Below are 20,269 nucleotides of genomic sequence, written 5' to 3'. Positions count from 1 at the left end.
TATACACACACAGATATATACATGCACACAGATATATACGCACAAATATATACGTACATAGCAATGGAGTCTTATTTATTTCCAAAGGAGTCTTATTTATTGGCAATGGAGTCTTATTAATTGGTAATAGGGTCTTAATTATTGGGAATGGTGTCTTAATTATTCACAATGTAGTCTTTTTCATTGGCAATATAGTATTATTATTGGCAATGGAGCATTATTTATTGGCAATGGAGTCTATTTATTGGCAATGTAGTCTTATTAATTAGCAGTGGAGTCTCATTTATTAGCAGTGGAGAGTCTTATTTATTAGCAATGGAGTCTTATTATTTACACTGGAACTTTACTAGCTCTAAAGCGGAATTAGTATTTGACAGAGCATTATTAATTAGCAATTGGCCATTATTATTACGATGGAGGTGATGATGATGGAGATAGATGATCCTACCGCACACAATGGGGTCCTTCAGGCACGGGATGATCCTACTGCACACAATGGGGTCCTGCAGGCAATAAGATGATCCTGCAGCCAATCGGTGACTGGTGTTTCATTGTGCACACAGATGCTGAGCTGACACACATGGATGCGGAGCGGCAACAATCTGGACTCAGTGGAGGAATCCAACGTGCAGCATGTGAGGATGAAAAGCAGGGAGGATTAATAAAGGCATCAGCACTACAATAGGAACAACAGGATGGATATGGGGTATAAGGGATATATATATATACACACAGATATACACACATCAAACCCCATTAATACCCCATAACTCCCCATTACACCCCTTACGGACCCCATCAATTCCCATAGTCTCTATGTACCCCCCATACGGATCCCCAATAAACCCCATAGGACCCCCTTAGACCCCAGAGGTCCTCATTAAAGCCCATAGATGCCCCATATGACCCCGTTAGACCCCATAGGTCCTCATTAAGCACCATAGAGACCTAATATACGCCCCATAGGATCCCCTAAGACCCTATAGGGCCCCATTAAACCCCATAGAGAGCCCATAGAAGCCCCAAATGATATCATAAGACCCCATACGCCCACTTTAGACCCCATAGATAACCCACATAGGCCCCATAGGATTCCATAAGACTCCGTAAGCCCCATTAAACCTTATAGGTATCATATAGGACATTGACAGCAGCAATCTGAATCTCCCTTTGCTTTGCAGCCCTATTAACAGCAATGGGAGCAACAACCTGGGGGACACAACGCAGAACTGCAATGGAGGAGCAACAGCAGCAATAAAGAACTGAATGGAACCACGGGGGAACAGAAACGAACTTGGGGGGCAAAATATGATGGATGGACCTGGGGGCAGAATGTGATGGCGGCACTTATGGGGCGCAACATATAGGCTGGACTTGGGGGGCGCGATGCTTAGGCTGTACTTGGGGGCTCGATGCATAGGCTGTACTTGGGGGGCAGAAGAGAATGGCGGCACTTAGGGGTCTCAATGCATAGGCTGTACTTGGAGGGAAGAAGAGGATGGCAGCAATTAGGGGTCTCAACGCATAGGCTGTACTTGGGGGGCAGAATAGGATGGCAGCAATTAGGGGGCGCGATGCTTAGGCTGTACTTGGGGGGTGTGATGCATAGGCTGTAATTGCGGGGCGCGATGCTTAGGCTGTACTTGGGGGGCGCGATGCATAGGCTGTACTTGGGGGGCGCTATGCATAGGCTGTACTTGGGGGGCAGAAGAGAATGGCAGCACTTAGGGGTCTCAACGCTTAGGCTGTACTTGGGGGGCAGAAGAGGATGGCGGCTTTTAGAGGTGCGACGCTTAGGCTGTACTTGGGGGGCAGAAGAGGATGGCGGCTTTTAGAGGTGCGACGCTTAGGCTGTACTTGGGGGGCAGAAGAGGATGGCAGCACTTAGGGGTCTCAACGCTTAGGCTGTACTTGGGGGGAAGAAGAGGATGGCAGCAATTAGGGGGCGCGATGCATAGGCTGTACTTGGGGGGCAGAAGAGAATGGCAGCACTTAGGGGTCTCAACGTATAGGCTGTACTTGGGGGGCAGAAGAGGATGGTGGCACTTGGGGGGCGCAACGTATAGGCTGTACTTGGGGGGAAGAAGAGGATGGCTGCACTTAGGGGTCTCAACGCTTAGGCTGTACTTGGGGGGCAGAAGAGGATGGCTGGACTTGGGCAGCAGAGGAGGAAGGTGGCACTTAGGGGGTGCAATGCTTAGGCTGTACTTGGGGGGCGCAATGCATAGGCTGTAGTTGGGGGGCGCGATGCATAGGCTGTACTTGGGGGTAGAAGAGGATGGCTGGACTTAGGCAGCAGAAGAGGAAGGTGGCACTTAGGGGGTGCAATCCTTAGGCTGTACTTGGGGGGCACAATGCATAGTCTGTAGTTGTGGGGCAGAAGGCAATGGCTGCCATTGGGGGCAGCAAGAAGGGCACTGCACTCAGCATTCAGCACTGCAGTGCAGCAATGAGCTCTGGCTCATGAGCTCAAGTCCCTCTAAGGAACAGATCCAACACAGTCAGTGTGTGCTGCTCTTACCTGCAGGGCAGGCAATTCCCGCTCAGCAAAGTTGAGTTCCGAGGCGTTCCAGGCAATGCAGGTTTCTGTTCCTCGCTGTTCTCATCGGGAGCCGCGCATCTCTCGGGGCTCTGCTGGCACCTGTTGGACACGACACGGCAATGAAGGCGCTGCCCACATCTGCAGGTACCACACTGTGAACAATGCTGTTACCTGCAGGAATAGGGCTGGGAACACAAGCAGGCACTGAGTGAGTAACATGGATGGAGGCTGATTGATTGGCAATGGAGTCTGCATTATTAGCAATGGAATCTAATTAGCAATGGAGTCTTATTTATTGGCAATGGAGTCTTATTTATTGGCAATGGAGTCTTATTTAATGGCAATAGATTCTTATTTATTGGCAATGGAGTCTTATTTATTACCAATGCAGGCAAATTAGCAATTGAGTCTTATTAATTGGCAGTGGAGTCTAATTAGCAATGGAGTCTTATTTATTGTCAATGGAGTCTTACTTATTGGCAATGGAGACTTAGTTATTAGCAATGGTGTCTTATTAATTAGCAACAGACTTTTATTTATTGTCAATGGAGTCTTAGTTACTGGCAGTAGAGTCTTATTTATTGGCAATGGAGTCTTATTTATTAGAAATGGAGTCTTATGTATTATCAATGGGGTCCGATTAATTGGCAATGGAGTCTTAATTATTGGCAATGGTGTCTTAATTATTAGGAATGGAATGTTATTTATTATCAATGGAGTCTTATTAATTGGCAATATAGTATTATTATTAGCAATGGAGTCTTATTTATTGACAGTAGAGTCTAATTAGCAATGGAGTCTTTATTATTGGCAGTGGAGTTTCATTTATTGGCTATGGAGTTTCATTTATTGGCTATGGAGTCTTATTTATTGGCTATGGAGTCTTATTTATTGGCAATGGAGTCTTATTTATTGGCAATGGAGTCTTATTTATTGGCTATGGAGTCTTATTTATTGGCTATGGAGTCTTACGTATTAGCAGTGGAGTCTCGGACATTGGCAGTGGAGTCTTATTTATTAGCAGTGAAGTGTTATTTATTGGCAATGGATTCTAATTAGCAAAGGAGTCTTATTTATGAACTATGGAGTCTTATTTATTAGAAATGTTGTCTTATTTACTGGATATGGAGTCTTATTTATTGAATATGGAGTTATATTTATGGGCAGTGGAGTCTTATTATTAGCTACGCAGCATTATTAATTAGCAATGGAATCTTAGTAACAAAGGAGTATAATTAGCAATGGAGTATTATTTATTAGCAATATAGTCTTAATTATTGGCAATGGAATCTTATTTATTAACAATGGACTCTTATTTACTGGTAATTGAGTCTCATTTATAGGCAATGGATACTTCTTTATTAGCAATGGAGTCTTATTCATTGGCAGTGGAGACTTATTTATATGCAATGGATTCTTATTTATTAGCAATGGAGTCTAATTAGCAATGGAGTCTTATTAATTGTCAATAGGGTCTTAATTATTGGGAATGGTGTCTTAATTATTCACAATGTAGTCTTTTTCATTGGCAATATAGTATTATTATTGGCAATGGAGCATTATTTATTGGCAATGGAGTCTATTTATTAGCAATGGAGTCTTATTTATTGGCAAAGGAGTCTTATTAATTAGCAATGGAGTCTTATTTATTGGCCTTGGAGTTCTATTTATTGGCAATGGAGATTCATTAATTTGCAGTGGAGCCTTACTTATTCACAATGGAATCTCATTATTACCAATGGAGACTTATTTATTAGGAAGTGAATCTTAATTCTTGTCAATGCAGTCTTAGTTATTAGCAATGGAGTCTTATTTATTAGAATTGGAGTCTTATTTATTAGCAATATAGTCTTCCTTTGCAATGGAGTCTTATTTATTGGCAATGGTGTCTTATTTATTGGCAATGGTGTCTTAATTATTAGGAATGGAGTCTTTTTAGGAATGGATTGTTATTTATTGGCAATGGAGTCTTCGATATTTGCAATGGTATTTTTTTAATTAGCAATGGAATCTTATTTATTGGTCATAGGGTCTTAATTATTGGGAATGGTGTCTTAATTATTCACAATGGAGTCTTTTTCACTGGCAATATAGTATTATTATTGGCAATGGAGTCTTAATTGTTGGCAATGGAGTCTTATTAATTAGCAATGGATTCTTATTTATTGGCCTTGGAGTTCTATTTATTGGCAATGGAGTTCAATTTCTTGGCAATGGAGACTCATTAATTGGCACTGGAGCCTTACTTATTCACAATGGAATCTCATTATTACCATTGGAGACTTATTTATTAGGAAGTGAATCTTAATTATTGTCAATGGAGTCTTATTTATTAGCAATGGAGTCTTATTTATTAGAATTGGAGTCTTATTTATTAGCAATATAGTCTTCCTTTGCAATGGAGTCTTATTTATTGGCAGTGGAGTCTTATTTATTGGAAATAGACTCTTACTTATTAGCAATGGAGTTTAATTTATTGGCAATGGATACTAATTAGCAATAGAGTCTTATTTATTGGGAATGGACTCTTATTTATTGGCAATGGAGTCTTATTATTAACACTGGAGCTTTACTAGCTCTAAAGCGGAATTAGTATTTGACGGAGCATTATTAATTAGCAATTGGCCATTATTATTACGATGGAGGTGATGATGATGGAGATAGATGATCCTACCGCACACAATGGGGTCCTTCAGGCACGGGATGATCCTACCGCACACAATGGGGTCCTGCAGGCAATAAGATGATCCTGCAGCCAATCGGTGACTGGTGTTTCATTGTGCACACAGATGCTGAGCTGACACACATGGATGCGGAGCGACAACAATCTGGACTCAGTGGAGGAATCCAACGTACAGGGCGGATTAATAAAGGCTTCAGCACTGCAAGAGGAACAACACGGTGAGTATGCGGTGTGAGGGGTGTATTATTATACACACACACAGATACACACACAGATATACACACACAGATATATACACACACAGAGAGATACACACACACAGATATACACACACACAGATATACACACACAGATATATACAAGCACAGATATATACAGGCACAGATATACACACACACAGATATACACACACACAGATATACACACACACACAGATATACAAATACAGATATACACACACAGATATATACACACACAGACATATACAAACACAGACATATACACACAATAACATATACAAACAGATATACACGCACACAGATATACACACACACAGATATATACACACACAGATATATACACACACAGAGATATACACACACAGAGATATACACACACAGAGATATACACACACAGAGATACACACACAGAGATACACACACAGAGATACACACACAGATATACACACACACAGATATACACACACACAGATATACACACACAGATATACACACACAGAGATATACGCGCACACAGATATACACAAACACAGATATATACACACAGATATATACACACAGATATATACACACAGATATATACACACAGATATATACACACAGATATATACACACAGATATATACAGGCACAGATATATACAGGCACAGATATACACACACACAGATATACAAACACAGATATACACACACAGATATATACACACACAGACATATACAAACACAGACATATACACACAATAATATATACAAACAGATATACACACACACAGATATATACGCACACAGATATATACACACACGGATATACACACACGGATATACACACACGGATATACACACACGCAGATATACACACGCAGATATACACACGCAGATATACACACGCAGATATACACACGCAGATATATACGCACGCAGATATATACGCACGCAGATATATACGCACGCAGATATATACACACAGATATAAACACTCACAGATATATACAAACACATATATACAAAAAGATATATACAAACAGATCACAGAATCACAGAATCACAGAATGACCCGGGTTGGAAGGGACCTCAAGGATCATGTAGTTCCAACCCCCCTGCCTAGCAGGGCCACCAAACATACATCTTTACTAGATCAGGTTGCCCAGAGCCCCGTCCAACCTGGTCTTGAACACCTCCAAGGACGGGGCATCCACAACCTCCCTGGGCAGCCTGTTCCAGGACCTAACCACTCTCCTAGTAAAGAACTTCCCCCTAACATCCAACCTAAATCTTCCCTCTTTTAACTTAAAACCATTTCCCCTAGTCCTGCTATTATCAGCCCTTTCGAAGAGTTTGCTCCCCTCCTGGGAGTAAGTTCCCTTCAGGTATTGAAAGGCTGCAATGAGGTCACCCCGCAACCTTCTCTTCTCCAGGCTGAACAAACCCAACTCCCTCAGCCTGTCCTCATAGGGGAGGTGCTCCAGCCCCCTGATCATCTTCGTGGCCCTCCTCTGGACCCTTTCCAAAATCTCCATATCTTTTTTGTACTGAGGGCTCCACACCTGGACACAGATATACACACACAGATATACACACGCAGATATACACACGCAGATATATACACGCAGATATATACACACAGATATATACACACAGATATACACACACAGATATATACAAACGAATATATACACACACAGATATAAACACACACAGATATACACACATAGAGATATACACACACAGATATACACACACACAGATATACACACGCAGATATACACACACGCAGATATACACACACAGAGATATACACACACAGAGATATACACACACAGAGATATACACACACAGAGATATACACAAACTGATATATAGGCACAGATATATACAGGCACAGATATATACAGGCACAGATATACAAACACAGATATACACACACAGATATATACACACACAGACATATACAAACAGACATATACACACACAGATATAAACGCACACAGATATAAACACACACACAGATATACACACATAGAGATATACACACATAGAGATATACACACATAGAGATATAGACACACAGATATACACACACAGATATACACACACAGATATACACACACAGATATACACACACACATATATACACACACACATATATACACACACACATATATACACACACACATATATACACACACACATATATACATGCACACAGATATATACGCACAAATATATACGCACATAGCAATGGAGTCTTATTTATTACCAAAGGAGTCTTATTTATTGGCAATGGAGTCTTATTAATTGGTAATAGGGTCTTAATTATTGGGAATGGTGTCTTAATTATTCACAATGTAGTCTTTTTCATTGGCAATATAGTATTATTATTGGCAATGGAGCATTATTTATTGGCAATGGAGTCTATTTATTGGCAATGGAGTCTTATTTATTAGCAGTGGAGTCTCATTTATTAGCAGTGGAGTCTTATTTATTGGCAATAGGGTCTTAATTTATTAGCAAATGAGTCTTAATTATTAACAATGGAGTCTTATTAGGAATGGAATCTTATTTATTTGCAATGCAGACTTACATATTAGCAATGAACTCTTATTTATCAGCAACGCAGTCTTAATTATAAGCAATGCAGTCTTATTTATTGGCAGCGGAGTCTAATAAGGAATGGAGTCTTAATTGTTGTCAAAGGAGTCTAAATTGTTGGCAATGGAGTCTTATTAATTAGCAATGGAGTCTTATTTATTAGAATTGGAGTCTTATTTATTAGCAATATAGTCTTCATTTGCAATGGAGTCTTATTTATTGGCAGTGGAGTCTTATTTATTGGAAATAGACTCTTACTTATTAGCAATGGAGTTTAATTTATTGGCAATGGATACTAATTAGCAATGGAGTCTTATTTATTGGGAATGGACTCTTATTTATTGGCAATGGAGTCTTATTATTAGCACTGGAACTTTACTAGCTCTAAAGCGGAATTAGTATTTGACGGAGCATTATTAATTAGCAATTGGCCATTATTATTACGATGGAGGTGATGATGATGGAGATAGATGATCCTACCGCACACAATGGGGTCCTTCAGGCACGGGATGATCCTACCGCACACAATGGGGTCCTGCAGGCAATAAGATGATCCTGCAGCCAATCGGTGACTGGTGTTTCATTGTGCACACAGATGCTGAGCTGACACACACGGATGCGGAGCGGCAACAATCTGGACTCAGTGGAGGAATCCAACGTGCAGCATGTGAGGATGGAAAGCAGGGAGGATTAATAAAGGCATCAGCACTGCAATAGGAACAACAGGATGGATATGGGGTATAAGGGATATATATATATACACACAGATATACACACATCAAACCCCATTAATACCCCATAACTACCCATTACACCCCTTACGGACCCCATCAATTCCCATAGTCTCTATGTACCCCCCATACGGATCCCCAATAAACCCCATAGGACCCCCTTAGACCCCAGAGGTCCTCATTAAAGCCCATAGATGCCCCATATGACCCCGTTAGACCCCATAGGTCCTCATTAAGCACCATAGAGACCTAATATAGGCCCCATAGGATCCCCTAAGACCCTATAGGGCCCCATTAAACCCCATAGAGAGCCCATAGAAGCCCCAAATGATATCATAAGACCCCATACGCCCACATTAGACCCCATAGATACCCCACATAGGCCCCATAGGATCCCATAAGACTCCATAAGCCTCAATGAACCTTATAGAGACCATATAGGACATTCACAGCAGCAATCTGAATCTCCCTTTGCTTTGCAGCCCTATTAACAGCAATGGGAGCGACAACAGCGCCGCCTGGTGGACACAACGCAGATCTGCAACGGAGGAGCAACAGCACTGAAGAACTGAATGGAGCCACGGGGGAAAAGAAACGAACTTGGGGGGCAGAATACGATGGCTGGACTTGGGCAGCAGAAGAGGAAGGCGGCACTTAGGGGTCTCAACGCTTAGGCTGTACTTGGGGGGCGCAATGCATAGGCTGTACTTGGGGGACTGAAGAGAATGGCAGCACTTAGGGGTCTCAATGCATAGGCTGTACTTGGGGGGCAGAAGAGGATGGCAGCACTTAGGGGTCTCAACAATTAGGCTGTACTTGGAGGGAAGAAGAGGATGGCAGCAATTAGGGGTCTCAACGCATAGGCTGTACTTGGGGGGCAGAATAGGATGGCAGCAATTAGGGGGCGCGATGCTTAGGCTGTACTTGGGGGCTCGATGCATAGGCTGTAATTGCGGGGCGCGATGCTTAGGCTGTACTTGGGGGGCGCAATGCATAGGCTGTACTTGGGGGGCACGATGCATAGGCTGTACTTGGGGGGCAGAAGAGAATGGCAGCACTTAGGGGTCTCAAGGCATAGGCTGTACTTGGGGGGCAGAAGAGGATGGCGGCTTATAGAGGTGCAACGCTTAGGCTGTACTTGGGGGGCAGAAGAGGATGGCGGCTTTTAGAGGTGCGACGCTTAGGCTGTACTTGGGGGGCAGAAGAGGATGGCGGCTTTTAGAGGTGCGACGCTTAGGCTGTACTTGGGGGGCAGAAGAGGATGGCTGCACTTAGGGGTCTCAACGCTTAGGCTGTACTTGGTGGGAAGAAGAGGATGGTGGCACTTAGGGGTCTCAACGCTTAGGCTGTACTTGGGGGGCAGAAGAGGATGGCAGCACTTAGGGGTCTCAACGCTTAGGCTGTACTTGGTGGGAAGAAGAGGGTGGCAGCAATTAGGGGGCGCGACGTATAGGCTGTACTTGGGGGGGGGCTCGATGCATAGGCTGTAATTGCAGGGCGCGATGCATAGGCTGTAATTGGGGGGCGAGATGCATAGGCTGTACTTGGGGGGCGCTATGCATAGGCTGTACTTGGGGTGCAGAAGAGGATGGCGGCTTTTAGAGGTGCGACGCTTAGGCTGTACTTGGGGGGCAGAAGAGGATGGCTGCACTTAGGGGTCTCAACGCTTAGGCTGTACTTGGGGGGCAGAAGAGGATGGTGGCACTTGGGGGGCGCAATGCTTAGGCTGTACTTGGGGGGCAAAAGAGGATGGCGGCTTTTAGAGGTGCGACGCATAGGCTGTACTTGGGGGGCAGAAGAGGATGGCAGCGCTTAGGGGTCTCAACGCTTAGGCTGTACTTGGGGGGAAGAAGAGGATGGCAGCAATTAGGGGGCGCGATGCATAGGCTGTACTTGGGGGGCTCGATGCATAGGCTGTAATTGGGGGGCAGAAGAGAATGGCAGCACTTAGGGGTCTCAATGCATAGGCTGTACTTGGGGGGTGCGATACATAGGCTGCACTTGGGGGGCTCGATGCATAGGCTGTACTTGGAAGGCAGAAGAGGATGGCAGCAATTATGGGGCGCGATGGTTAGGCTGTACTTGGGGGGCTCGATGCATAGGCTGTACTTGGGGGGCAGAAGAGAATGGCAGCACTTAGAGGTCTCAACGCATAGGCTGTACTTGGGGGGCAGAAGAGGATGGCGGCTTATAGAGGTGCGAAGCTTAGGCTGTACTTGGGGGGCAGAAGAGGATGGCGGCTTTTAGAGGTGCGACGCTTAGGCTGTACTTGGGGGGCAGAAGAGGATGGCTGCACTTAGGGGTCTCAACGCTTAGGCTGTACTTGGGGGGCAGAAGAGGATGGCAACAATTAGGGGTCTCAACGCTTAGGCTGTACTTTGGGGGAAGAAGAGGATGGCAGCAATTAGGGGGCGCGACGTATAGGCTGTACTTGGGGGGCTCGATGCATAGGCTGTAATTGCGGGGCACGATGCATAGGCTGTAACTGGGGGGCTCAATGCATAGGCTGTACTTGGGGGGTAGAAGAGGATGGCGGCTTTTAGAGGTGCGACGCTTAGGCTGTACTTGGGGGGCAGAAGAGGATGGCTGGACTTGGGCAGCAGAAGAGGAAGGTGGCACTTAGGGGGTGCAACGCTTCGGCTGTACTTGGGGGGCGCAATGCATAGGCTGTAGTTGGGGGGCAGAAGGCAATGGCTGCCATTGGGGGCAGCAAGAAGGGCACTGCACTCAGCATTCAGCACTGCAGTGCAGCAATGAGCTCTGGCTCATGAGCTCAAGTCCCACTAAGGAACAGATCCAACACAGTCAGTGTGTGCTGCTCTTACCTGCAGGGCAGGCAATTCCTGCTCAGCAAAGTTGAGTTCCGAGGCGTTCCAGGCAATGCAGGTTTCTGTTCCTCGCTGTTCTCATCGGGAGCCGCGCATCTCTCGGGGCTCTGCTGGCACCTGTTGGACACGACACGGCAATGAAGGCGCTGCCCACATCTGCAGGTACCACACTGTGAACAATGCTGTTACCTGCAGGAATAGGGCTGGGAACACAAGCAGGCACTGAGTGAGTAACATGGATGGAGGCTGATTGATTGGCAATGGAGTCTGCATTATTAGCAATGGAATCTAATTAGCAATGGAGTCTTATTTATTGGCAATGGAGTCTTATTTATTGGCAATGGAGTCTTATTTAATGGCAATAGATTCTTATTTATTGGCAATGGAGTCTTATTTATTACCAATGCAGGCAAATTAGCAATTGAGTCTTATTAATTGGCAGTGGAGTCTAATTAGCAATGGAGTCTTATTTATTGTCAATGGAGTCTTACTTATTGGCAATGGAGACTTAGTTATTAGCAATGGTGTCTTATTAATTAGCAACAGACTTTTATTTATTGTCAATGGAGTCTTAGTTACTGGCAGTAGAGTCTTATTTATTGGCAATGGAGTCTTATTTATTAGAAATGGAGTCTTATGTATTATCAATGGGGTCCGATTAATTGGCAATGGAGTCTTAATTATTGGCAATGGTGTCTTAATTATTAGGAATGGAATGTTATTTATTATCAATGGAGTCTTATTAATTGGCAATATAGTATTATTATTAGCAATGGAGTCTTATTTATTGACAGTAGAGTCTAATTAGCAATGGAGTCTTTATTATTGGCAGTGGAGTTTCATTTATTGGCTATGGAGTTTCATTTATTGGCTATGGAGTCTTATTTATTGGCTATGGAGTCTTATTTATTGGCAATGGAGTCTTATTTATTGGCAATGGAGTCTTATTTATTGGCTATGGAGTCTTATTTATTGGCTATGGAGTCTTACGTATTAGCAGTGGAGTCTCGGACATTGGCAGTGGAGTCTTATTTATTAGCAGTGAAGTGTTATTTATTGGCAATGGATTCTAATTAGCAAAGGAGTCTTATTTATGAACTATGGAGTCTTATTTATTAGAAATGTTGTCTTATTTACTGGATATGGAGTCTTATTTATTGAATATGGAGTTATATTTAAGGGCAGTGGAGTATTATTATTAGCTACGCAGCATTATTAATTAGCAATGGAATCTTAGTAACAAAGGAGTATAATTAGCAATGGAGTATTATTTATTAGCAATATAGTATTAATTATTGGCAATGGAATCTTATTTATTAACAATGGACTCTTATTTACTGGTAATTGAGTCTCATTTATAGGCAATGGATACTTCTTTATTAGCAATGGAGTCTTATTCATTGGCAGTGGAGACTTATTTATATGCAATGGATTCTTATTTATTAGCAATGGAGTCTAATTAGCAATGGAGTCTTATTAATTGTCAATAGGGTCTTAATTATTGGGAATGGTGTCTTAATTATTCACAATGTAGTCTTTTTCATTGGCAATATAGTATTATTATTGGCAATGGAGCATTATTTATTGGCAATGGAGTCTATTTATTAGCAATGGAGTCTTATTTATTGGCAAAGGAGTCTTATTAATTAGCAATGGAGTCTTATTTATTGGCCTTGGAGTTCTATTTATTGGCAATGGAGATTCATTAATTTGCAGTGGAGCCTTACTTATTCACAATGGAATCTCATTATTACCAATGGAGACTTATTTATTAGGAAGTGAATCTTAATTCTTGTCAATGCAGTCTTATTTATTAGCAATGGAGTCTTATTTATTAGAATTGGAGTCTTATTTATTAGCAATATAGTCTTCCTTTGCAATGGAGTCTTATTTATTGGCAGTGGAGTCTTATTTATTGGAAATAGACTCTTACTTATTAGCAATGGAGTTTAATTTATTGGCAATGGATACTAATTAGCAATAGAGTCTTATTTATTGGGAATGGACTCTTATTTATTGGCAATGGAGTCTTATTATTAACACTGGAGCTTTACTAGCTCTAAAGCGGAATTAGTATTTGACGGAGCATTATTAATTAGCAATTGGCCATTATTATTACGATGGAGGTGATGATGATGGAGATAGATGATCCTACCGCACACAATGGGGTCCTTCAGGCACGGGATGATCCTACCGCACACAATGGGGTCCTGCAGGCAATAAGATGATCCTGCAGCCAATCGGTGACTGGTGTTTCATTGTGCACACAGATGCTGAGCTGACACACATGGATGCGGAGCGACAACAATCTGGACTCAGTGGAGGAATCCAACGTACAGGGCGGATTAATAAAGGCTTCAGCACTGCAAGAGGAACAACACGGTGAGTATGCGGTGTGAGGGGTGTATTATTATACACACACACAGATACACACACAGATATACACACACAGATATATACACACACAGAGAGATACACACACACAGATATACACACACAGATATATACAAGCACAGATATATACAGGCACAGATATACACACACACAGATATACACACACACAGATATACACACACACACAGATATACAAATACAGATATACACACACAGATATATACACACACAGACATATACAAACACAGACATATACACACAATAACATATACAAACAGATATACACGCACACAGATATACACACACACAGATATATACACACACAGATATATACACACACAGAGATATACACACACAGAGATATACACACACAGAGATACACACACAGAGATACACACACAGATATACACACACACAGATATACACACACACAGATATACACACACACAGATATACACACACAGATATACACACACAGAGATATACGCGCACACAGATATACACAAACACAGATATATACACACAGATATATACACACAGATATATACACACAGATATATACACACAGATATATACACACAGATATATACACACAGATATATACAGGCACAGATATATACAGGCACAGATATACACACACACAGATATACAAACACAGATATACACACACAGATATATACACACACAGACATATACAAACACAGACATATACACACAATAATATATACAAACAGATATACACACACACAGATATATACGCACACAGATATATACACACACGGATATACACACACGGATATACACACACGGATATACACACACGCAGATATACACACGCAGATATACACACGCAGATATACACACGCAGATATACACACGCAGATATATACGCACGCAGATATATACGCACGCAGATATATACGCACGCAGATATATACACACAGATATAAACACTCACAGATATATACAAACACATATATACAAAAAGATATATACAAACAGATCACAGAATCACAGAATCACAGAATGACCCGGGTTGGAAGGGACCTCAAGGATCATGTAGTTCCAACCCCCCTGCCTAGCAGGGCCACCAAACATACATCTTTACTAGATCAGGTTGCCCAGAGCCCCGTCCAACCTGGTCTTGAACACCTCCAAGGACGGGGCATCCACAACCTCCCTGGGCAGCCTGTTCCAGGACCTAACCACTCTCCTAGTAAAGAACTTCCCCCTAACATCCAACCTAAATCTTCCCTCTTTTAACTTAAAACCATTTCCCCTAGTCCTGCTATTATCAGCCCTTTCGAAGAGTTTGCTCCCCTCCTGGGAGTAAGTTCCCTTCAGGTATTGAAAGGCTGCAATGAGGTCACCCCGCAACCTTCTCTTCTCCAGGCTGAACAAACCCAACTCCCTCAGCCTGTCCTCATAGGGGAGGTGCTCCAGCCCCCTGATCATCTTCGTGGCCCTCCTCTGGACCCTTTCCAAAATCTCCATATCTTTTTTGTACTGAGGGCTCCACACCTGGACACAGATATACACACACAGATATACACACGCAGATATACACACGCAGATATATACACGCAGATATATACACACAGATATATACACACAGATATACACACACAGATATATACAAACGAATATATACACACACAGATATAAACACACACAGATATACACACATAGAGATATACACACACAGATATACACACACACAGATATACACACGCAGATATACACACACGCAGATATACACACACAGAGATATACACACACAGAGATATACACACACAGAGATATACACAAACTGATATATAGGCACAGATATATACAGGCACAGATATATACAGGCACAGATATACAAACACAGATATACACACACAGATATATACACACACAGACATATACAAACAGACATATACACACACAGATATAAACGCACACATATATAAACACACACACAGATATACACACATAGAGATATACACACATAGAGATATACACACATAGAGATATAGACACACAGATATACACACACAGATATACACACACAGATATACACACACAGATATACACACACACATATATACACACACACATATATACACACACACATATATACACACACACATATATACACACACACATATATACATGCACACAGATATATACGCACAAATATATACGCACATAGCAATGGAGTCTTATTTATTACCAAAGGAGTCTTATTTATTGGCAATGGAGTCTTATTAATTGGTAATAGGGTCTTAATTATTGGGAATGGTGTCTTAATTATTCACAATGTAGTCTTTTTCATTGGCAATATAGTATTATTATTGGCAATGGAGCATTATTTATTGGCAATGGAGTCTATTTATTGGCAATGGAGTCTTATTTATTAGCAGTGGAGTCTCATTTATTAGCAGTGGAGTCTTATTTATTGGCAATAGGGTCTTAATTTATTAGCAAATGAGTCTTAATTATTAACAATGGAGTCTTATTAGGAATGGAATCTTATTTATTTGCAATGCAGACTTACATATTAGCAATGAACTCTTATTTATCAGCAACGCAGTCTTAATTATAAGCAATGCAGTCTTATTTATTGGCAGCGGAGTCTAATAAGGAATGGAGTCTTAATTGTTGTCAAAGGAGTCTAAATTGTTGGCAATGGAGTCTTATTAATTAGCAATGGAGTCTTATTTATTAGAATTGGAGTCTTATTTATTAGCAATATAGTCTTCATTTGCAATGGAGTCTTATTTATTGGCAGTGGAGTCTTATTTATTGGAAATAGACTTACTTATTAGCAATGGAGTTTAATTTATTGGCAATGGATACTAATTAGCAATGGAGTCTTATTTATTGGGAATGGACTCTTATTTATTGGCAATGGAGTCTTATTATTAGCACTGGAACTTTACTAGCTCTAAAGCGGAATTAGTATTTGACGGAGCATTATTAATTAGCAATTGGCCATTATTATTACGATGGAGGTGATGATGATGGAGATAGATGATCCTACCGCACACAATGGGGTCCTTCAGGCACGGGATGATCCTACCGCACACAATGGGGTCCTGCAGGCAATAAGATGATCCTGCAGCCAATCGGTGACTGGTGTTTCATTGTGCACACAGATGCTGAGCTGACACACACGGATGCGGAGCGGCAACAATCTGGACTCAGTGGAGGAATCCAACGTGCAGCATGTGAGGATGGAAAGCAGGGAGGATTAATAAAGGCATCAGCACTGCAATAGGAACAACAGGATGGATATGGGGTATAAGGGATATATATATATACACACAGATATACACACATCAAACCCCATTAATACCCCATAACTACCCATTACACCCCTTACGGACCCCATCAATTCCCATAGTCTCTATGTACCCCCCATACGGATCCCCAATAAACCCCATAGGACCCCCTTAGACCCCAGAGGTCCTCATTAAAGCCCATAGATGCCCCATATGACCCCGTTAGACCCCATAGGTCCTCATTAAGCACCATAGAGACCTAATATAGGCCCCATAGGATCCCCTAAGACCCTATAGGGCCCCATTAAACCCCATAGAGAGCCCATAGAAGCCCCAAATGATATCATAAGACCCCATACGCCCACATTAGACCCCATAGATACCCCACATAGGCCCCATAGGATCCCATAAGACTCCATAAGCCTCAATGAACCTTATAGAGACCATATAGGACATTCACAGCAGCAATCTGAATCTCCCTTTGCTTTGCAGCCCTATTAACAGCAATGGGAGCGACAACAGCGCCGCCTGGTGGACACAACGCAGATCTGCAACGGAGGAGCAACAGCACTGAAGAACTGAATGGAGCCACGGGGGAAAAGAAACGAACTTGGGGGGCAGAATACGATGGCTGGACTTGGGCAGCAGAAGAGGAAGGCGGCACTTAGGGGTCTCAACGCTTAGGCTGTACTTGGGGGGCGCAATGCATAGGCTGTACTTGGGGGACTGAAGAGAATGGCAGCACTTAGGGGTCTCAATGCATAGGCTGTACTTGGGGGGCAGAAGAGGATGGCAGCACTTAGGGGTCTCAACAATTAGGCTGTACTTGGAGGGAAGAAGAGGATGGCAGCAATTAGGGGTCTCAACGCATAGGCTGTACTTGGGGGGCAGAATAGGATGGCAGCAATTAGGGGGCGCGATGCTTAGGCTGTACTTGGGGGCTCGATGCATAGGCTGTAATTGCGGGGCGCGATGCTTAGGCTGTACTTGGGGGGCGCAATGCATAGGCTGTACTTGGGGGGCACGATGCATAGGCTGTACTTGGGGGGCAGAAGAGAATGGCAGCACTTAGGGGTCTCAAGGCATAGGCTGTACTTGGGGGGCAGAAGAGGATGGCGGCTTATAGAGGTGCAACGCTTAGGCTGTACTTGGGGGGCAGAAGAGGATGGCGGCTTTTAGAGGTGCGACGCTTAGGCTGTACTTGGGGGGCAGAAGAGGATGGCGGCTTTTAGAGGTGCGACGCTTAGGCTGTACTTGGGGGGCAGAAGAGGATGGCTGCACTTAGGGGTCTCAACGCTTAGGCTGTACTTGGTGGGAAGAAGAGGATGGTGGCACTTAGGGGTCTCAACGCTTAGGCTGTACTTGGGGGGCAGAAGAGGATGGCAGCACTTAGGGGTCTCAACGCTTAGGCTGTACTTGGTGGGAAGAAGAGGGTGGCAGCAATTAGGGGGCGCGACGTATAGGCTGTACTTGGGGGGGGGCTCGATGCATAGGCTGTAATTGCAGGGCGCGATGCATAGGCTGTAATTGGGGGGCGAGATGCATAGGCTGTACTTGGGGGGCGCTATGCATAGGCTGTACTTGGGGTGCAGAAGAGGATGGCGGCTTTTAGAGGTGCGACGCTTAGGCTGTACTTGGGGGGCAGAAGAGGATGGCTGCACTTAGGGGTCTCAACGCTTAGGCTGTACTTGGGGGGCAGAAGAGGATGGTGGCACTTGGGGGGCGCAATGCTTAGGCTGTACTTGGGGGGCAAAAGAGGATGGCGGCTTTTAGAGGTGCGACGCATAGGCTGTACTTGGGGGGCAGAAGAGGATGGCAGCGCTTAGGGGTCTCAACGCTTAGGCTGTACTTGGGGGGAAGAAGAGGATGGCAGCAATTAGGGGGCGCGATGCATAGGCTGTACTTGGGGGGCTCGATGCATAGGCTGTAATTGGGGGGCAGAAGAGAATGGCAGCACTTAGGGGTCTCAATGCATAGGCTGTACTTGGGGGGTGCGATACATAGGCTGCACTTGGGGGGCTCGATGCATAGGCTGTACTTGGAAGGCAGAAGAGGATGGCAGCAATTATGGGGCGCGATGGTTAGGCTGTACTTGGGGGGCTCGATGCATAGGCTGTACTTGGGGGGCAGAAGAGAATGGCAGCACTTAGAGGTCTCAACGCATAGGCTGTACTTGGGGGGCAGAAGAGGATGGCGGCTTATAGAGGTGCGAAGCTTAGGCTGTACTTGGGGGGCAGAAGAGGATGGCGGCTTTTAGAGGTGCGACGCTTAGGCTGTACTTGGGGGGCAGAAGAGGATGGCTGCACTTAGGGGTCTCAACGCTTAGGCTGTACTTGGGGGGCAGAAGAGGATGGCAACAATTAGGGGTCTCAACGCTTAGGCTGTACTTTGGGGGAAGAAGAGGATGGCAGCAATTAGGGGGCGCGACGTATAGGCTGTACTTGGGGGGCTCGATGCATAGGCTGTAATTGCGGGGCACGATGCATAGGCTGTAACTGGGGGGCTCAATGCATAGGCTGTACTTGGGGGGTAGAAGAGGATGGCGGCTTTTAGAGGTGCGACGCTTAGGCTGTACTTGGGGGGCAGAAGAGGATGGCTGGACTTGGGCAGCAGAAGAGGAAGGTGGCACTTAGGGGGTGCAACGCTTCGGCTGTACTTGGGGGGCGCAATGCATAGGCTGTAGTTGGGGGGCAGAAGGCAATGGCTGCCATTGGGGGCAGCAAGAAGGGCACTGCACTCAGCATTCAGCACTGCAGTGCAGCAATGAGCTCTGGCTCATGAGCTCAAGTCCCACTAAGGAACAGATCCAACACAGTCAGTGTGTGCTGCTCTTACCTGCAGGGCAGGCAATTCCCGCTCAGCAAAGTTGAGTTCCGAGGCGTTCCAGGCAATGCAGGTTTCTGTTCCTCGCTGTTCTCATCGGGAGCCGCGCATCTCTCGGGGCTCTGCTGGCACCTGTTGGACACGACACGGCAATGAAGGCGCTGCCCACATCT

At 43.9% G+C, this 20,269-nt stretch overlaps 1 protein-coding gene and 1 long non-coding RNA gene across 5 annotated transcripts in view; both read right to left on the bottom strand.

Moving 5' to 3' along the window:
* Positions 1–454: 454 nt before the first annotated feature.
* Positions 455–5,347, bottom strand: LOC140250894 (uncharacterized). Of its 2 annotated transcripts, none has more exons than XR_011903319.1 (3): positions 5,256–5,347; positions 2,522–2,641; positions 455–602 (listed from the first exon to the last, which is right to left on the bottom strand). It is a non-coding gene; the product is annotated as an uncharacterized lncRNA (long non-coding RNA). The 2 variants fall into 2 exon arrangements; XR_011903320.1 differs by having other exon boundaries at positions 5,217–5,307.
* Positions 5,348–8,547: 3,200 nt separating this feature from the next.
* The window catches only part of LOC140252191 (uncharacterized), a 98,810-nt gene continuing 87,088 nt past the window's right edge, over positions 8,548–20,269 (bottom strand). For 2 of the 3 annotated variants that reach the window (XR_011903564.1, XR_011903563.1), the window contains exons 5-6: positions 20,109–20,228; positions 17,051–17,186 (exon numbers count right to left, since the gene is read on the bottom strand). Coding sequence is in view for 1 of the 3 variants with exons in the window: in XM_072336561.1 (XP_072192662.1) it covers positions 8,567–8,759; positions 11,608–11,727; positions 17,072–17,260; positions 20,109–20,228 (622 nt within the window). In the remaining 2 variants the exon portion in view is untranslated. Of the gene's footprint in view, positions 8,760–11,607; positions 11,728–17,050; positions 17,261–20,108; positions 20,229–20,269 lie in introns of those variants that run through there. The other variant, XM_072336561.1, reaches the window with a different exon arrangement.

This window comes from Excalfactoria chinensis, chromosome 4, assembly GCF_039878825.1.
Source record: "Excalfactoria chinensis isolate bCotChi1 chromosome 4, bCotChi1.hap2, whole genome shotgun sequence".
Lineage (NCBI taxonomy): Eukaryota > Metazoa > Chordata > Aves > Galliformes > Phasianidae > Excalfactoria > Excalfactoria chinensis.
The sequence above is the reverse complement of the archived record's forward strand: the minus strand, read 5'-3'. Positions and strand labels throughout refer to the sequence as shown.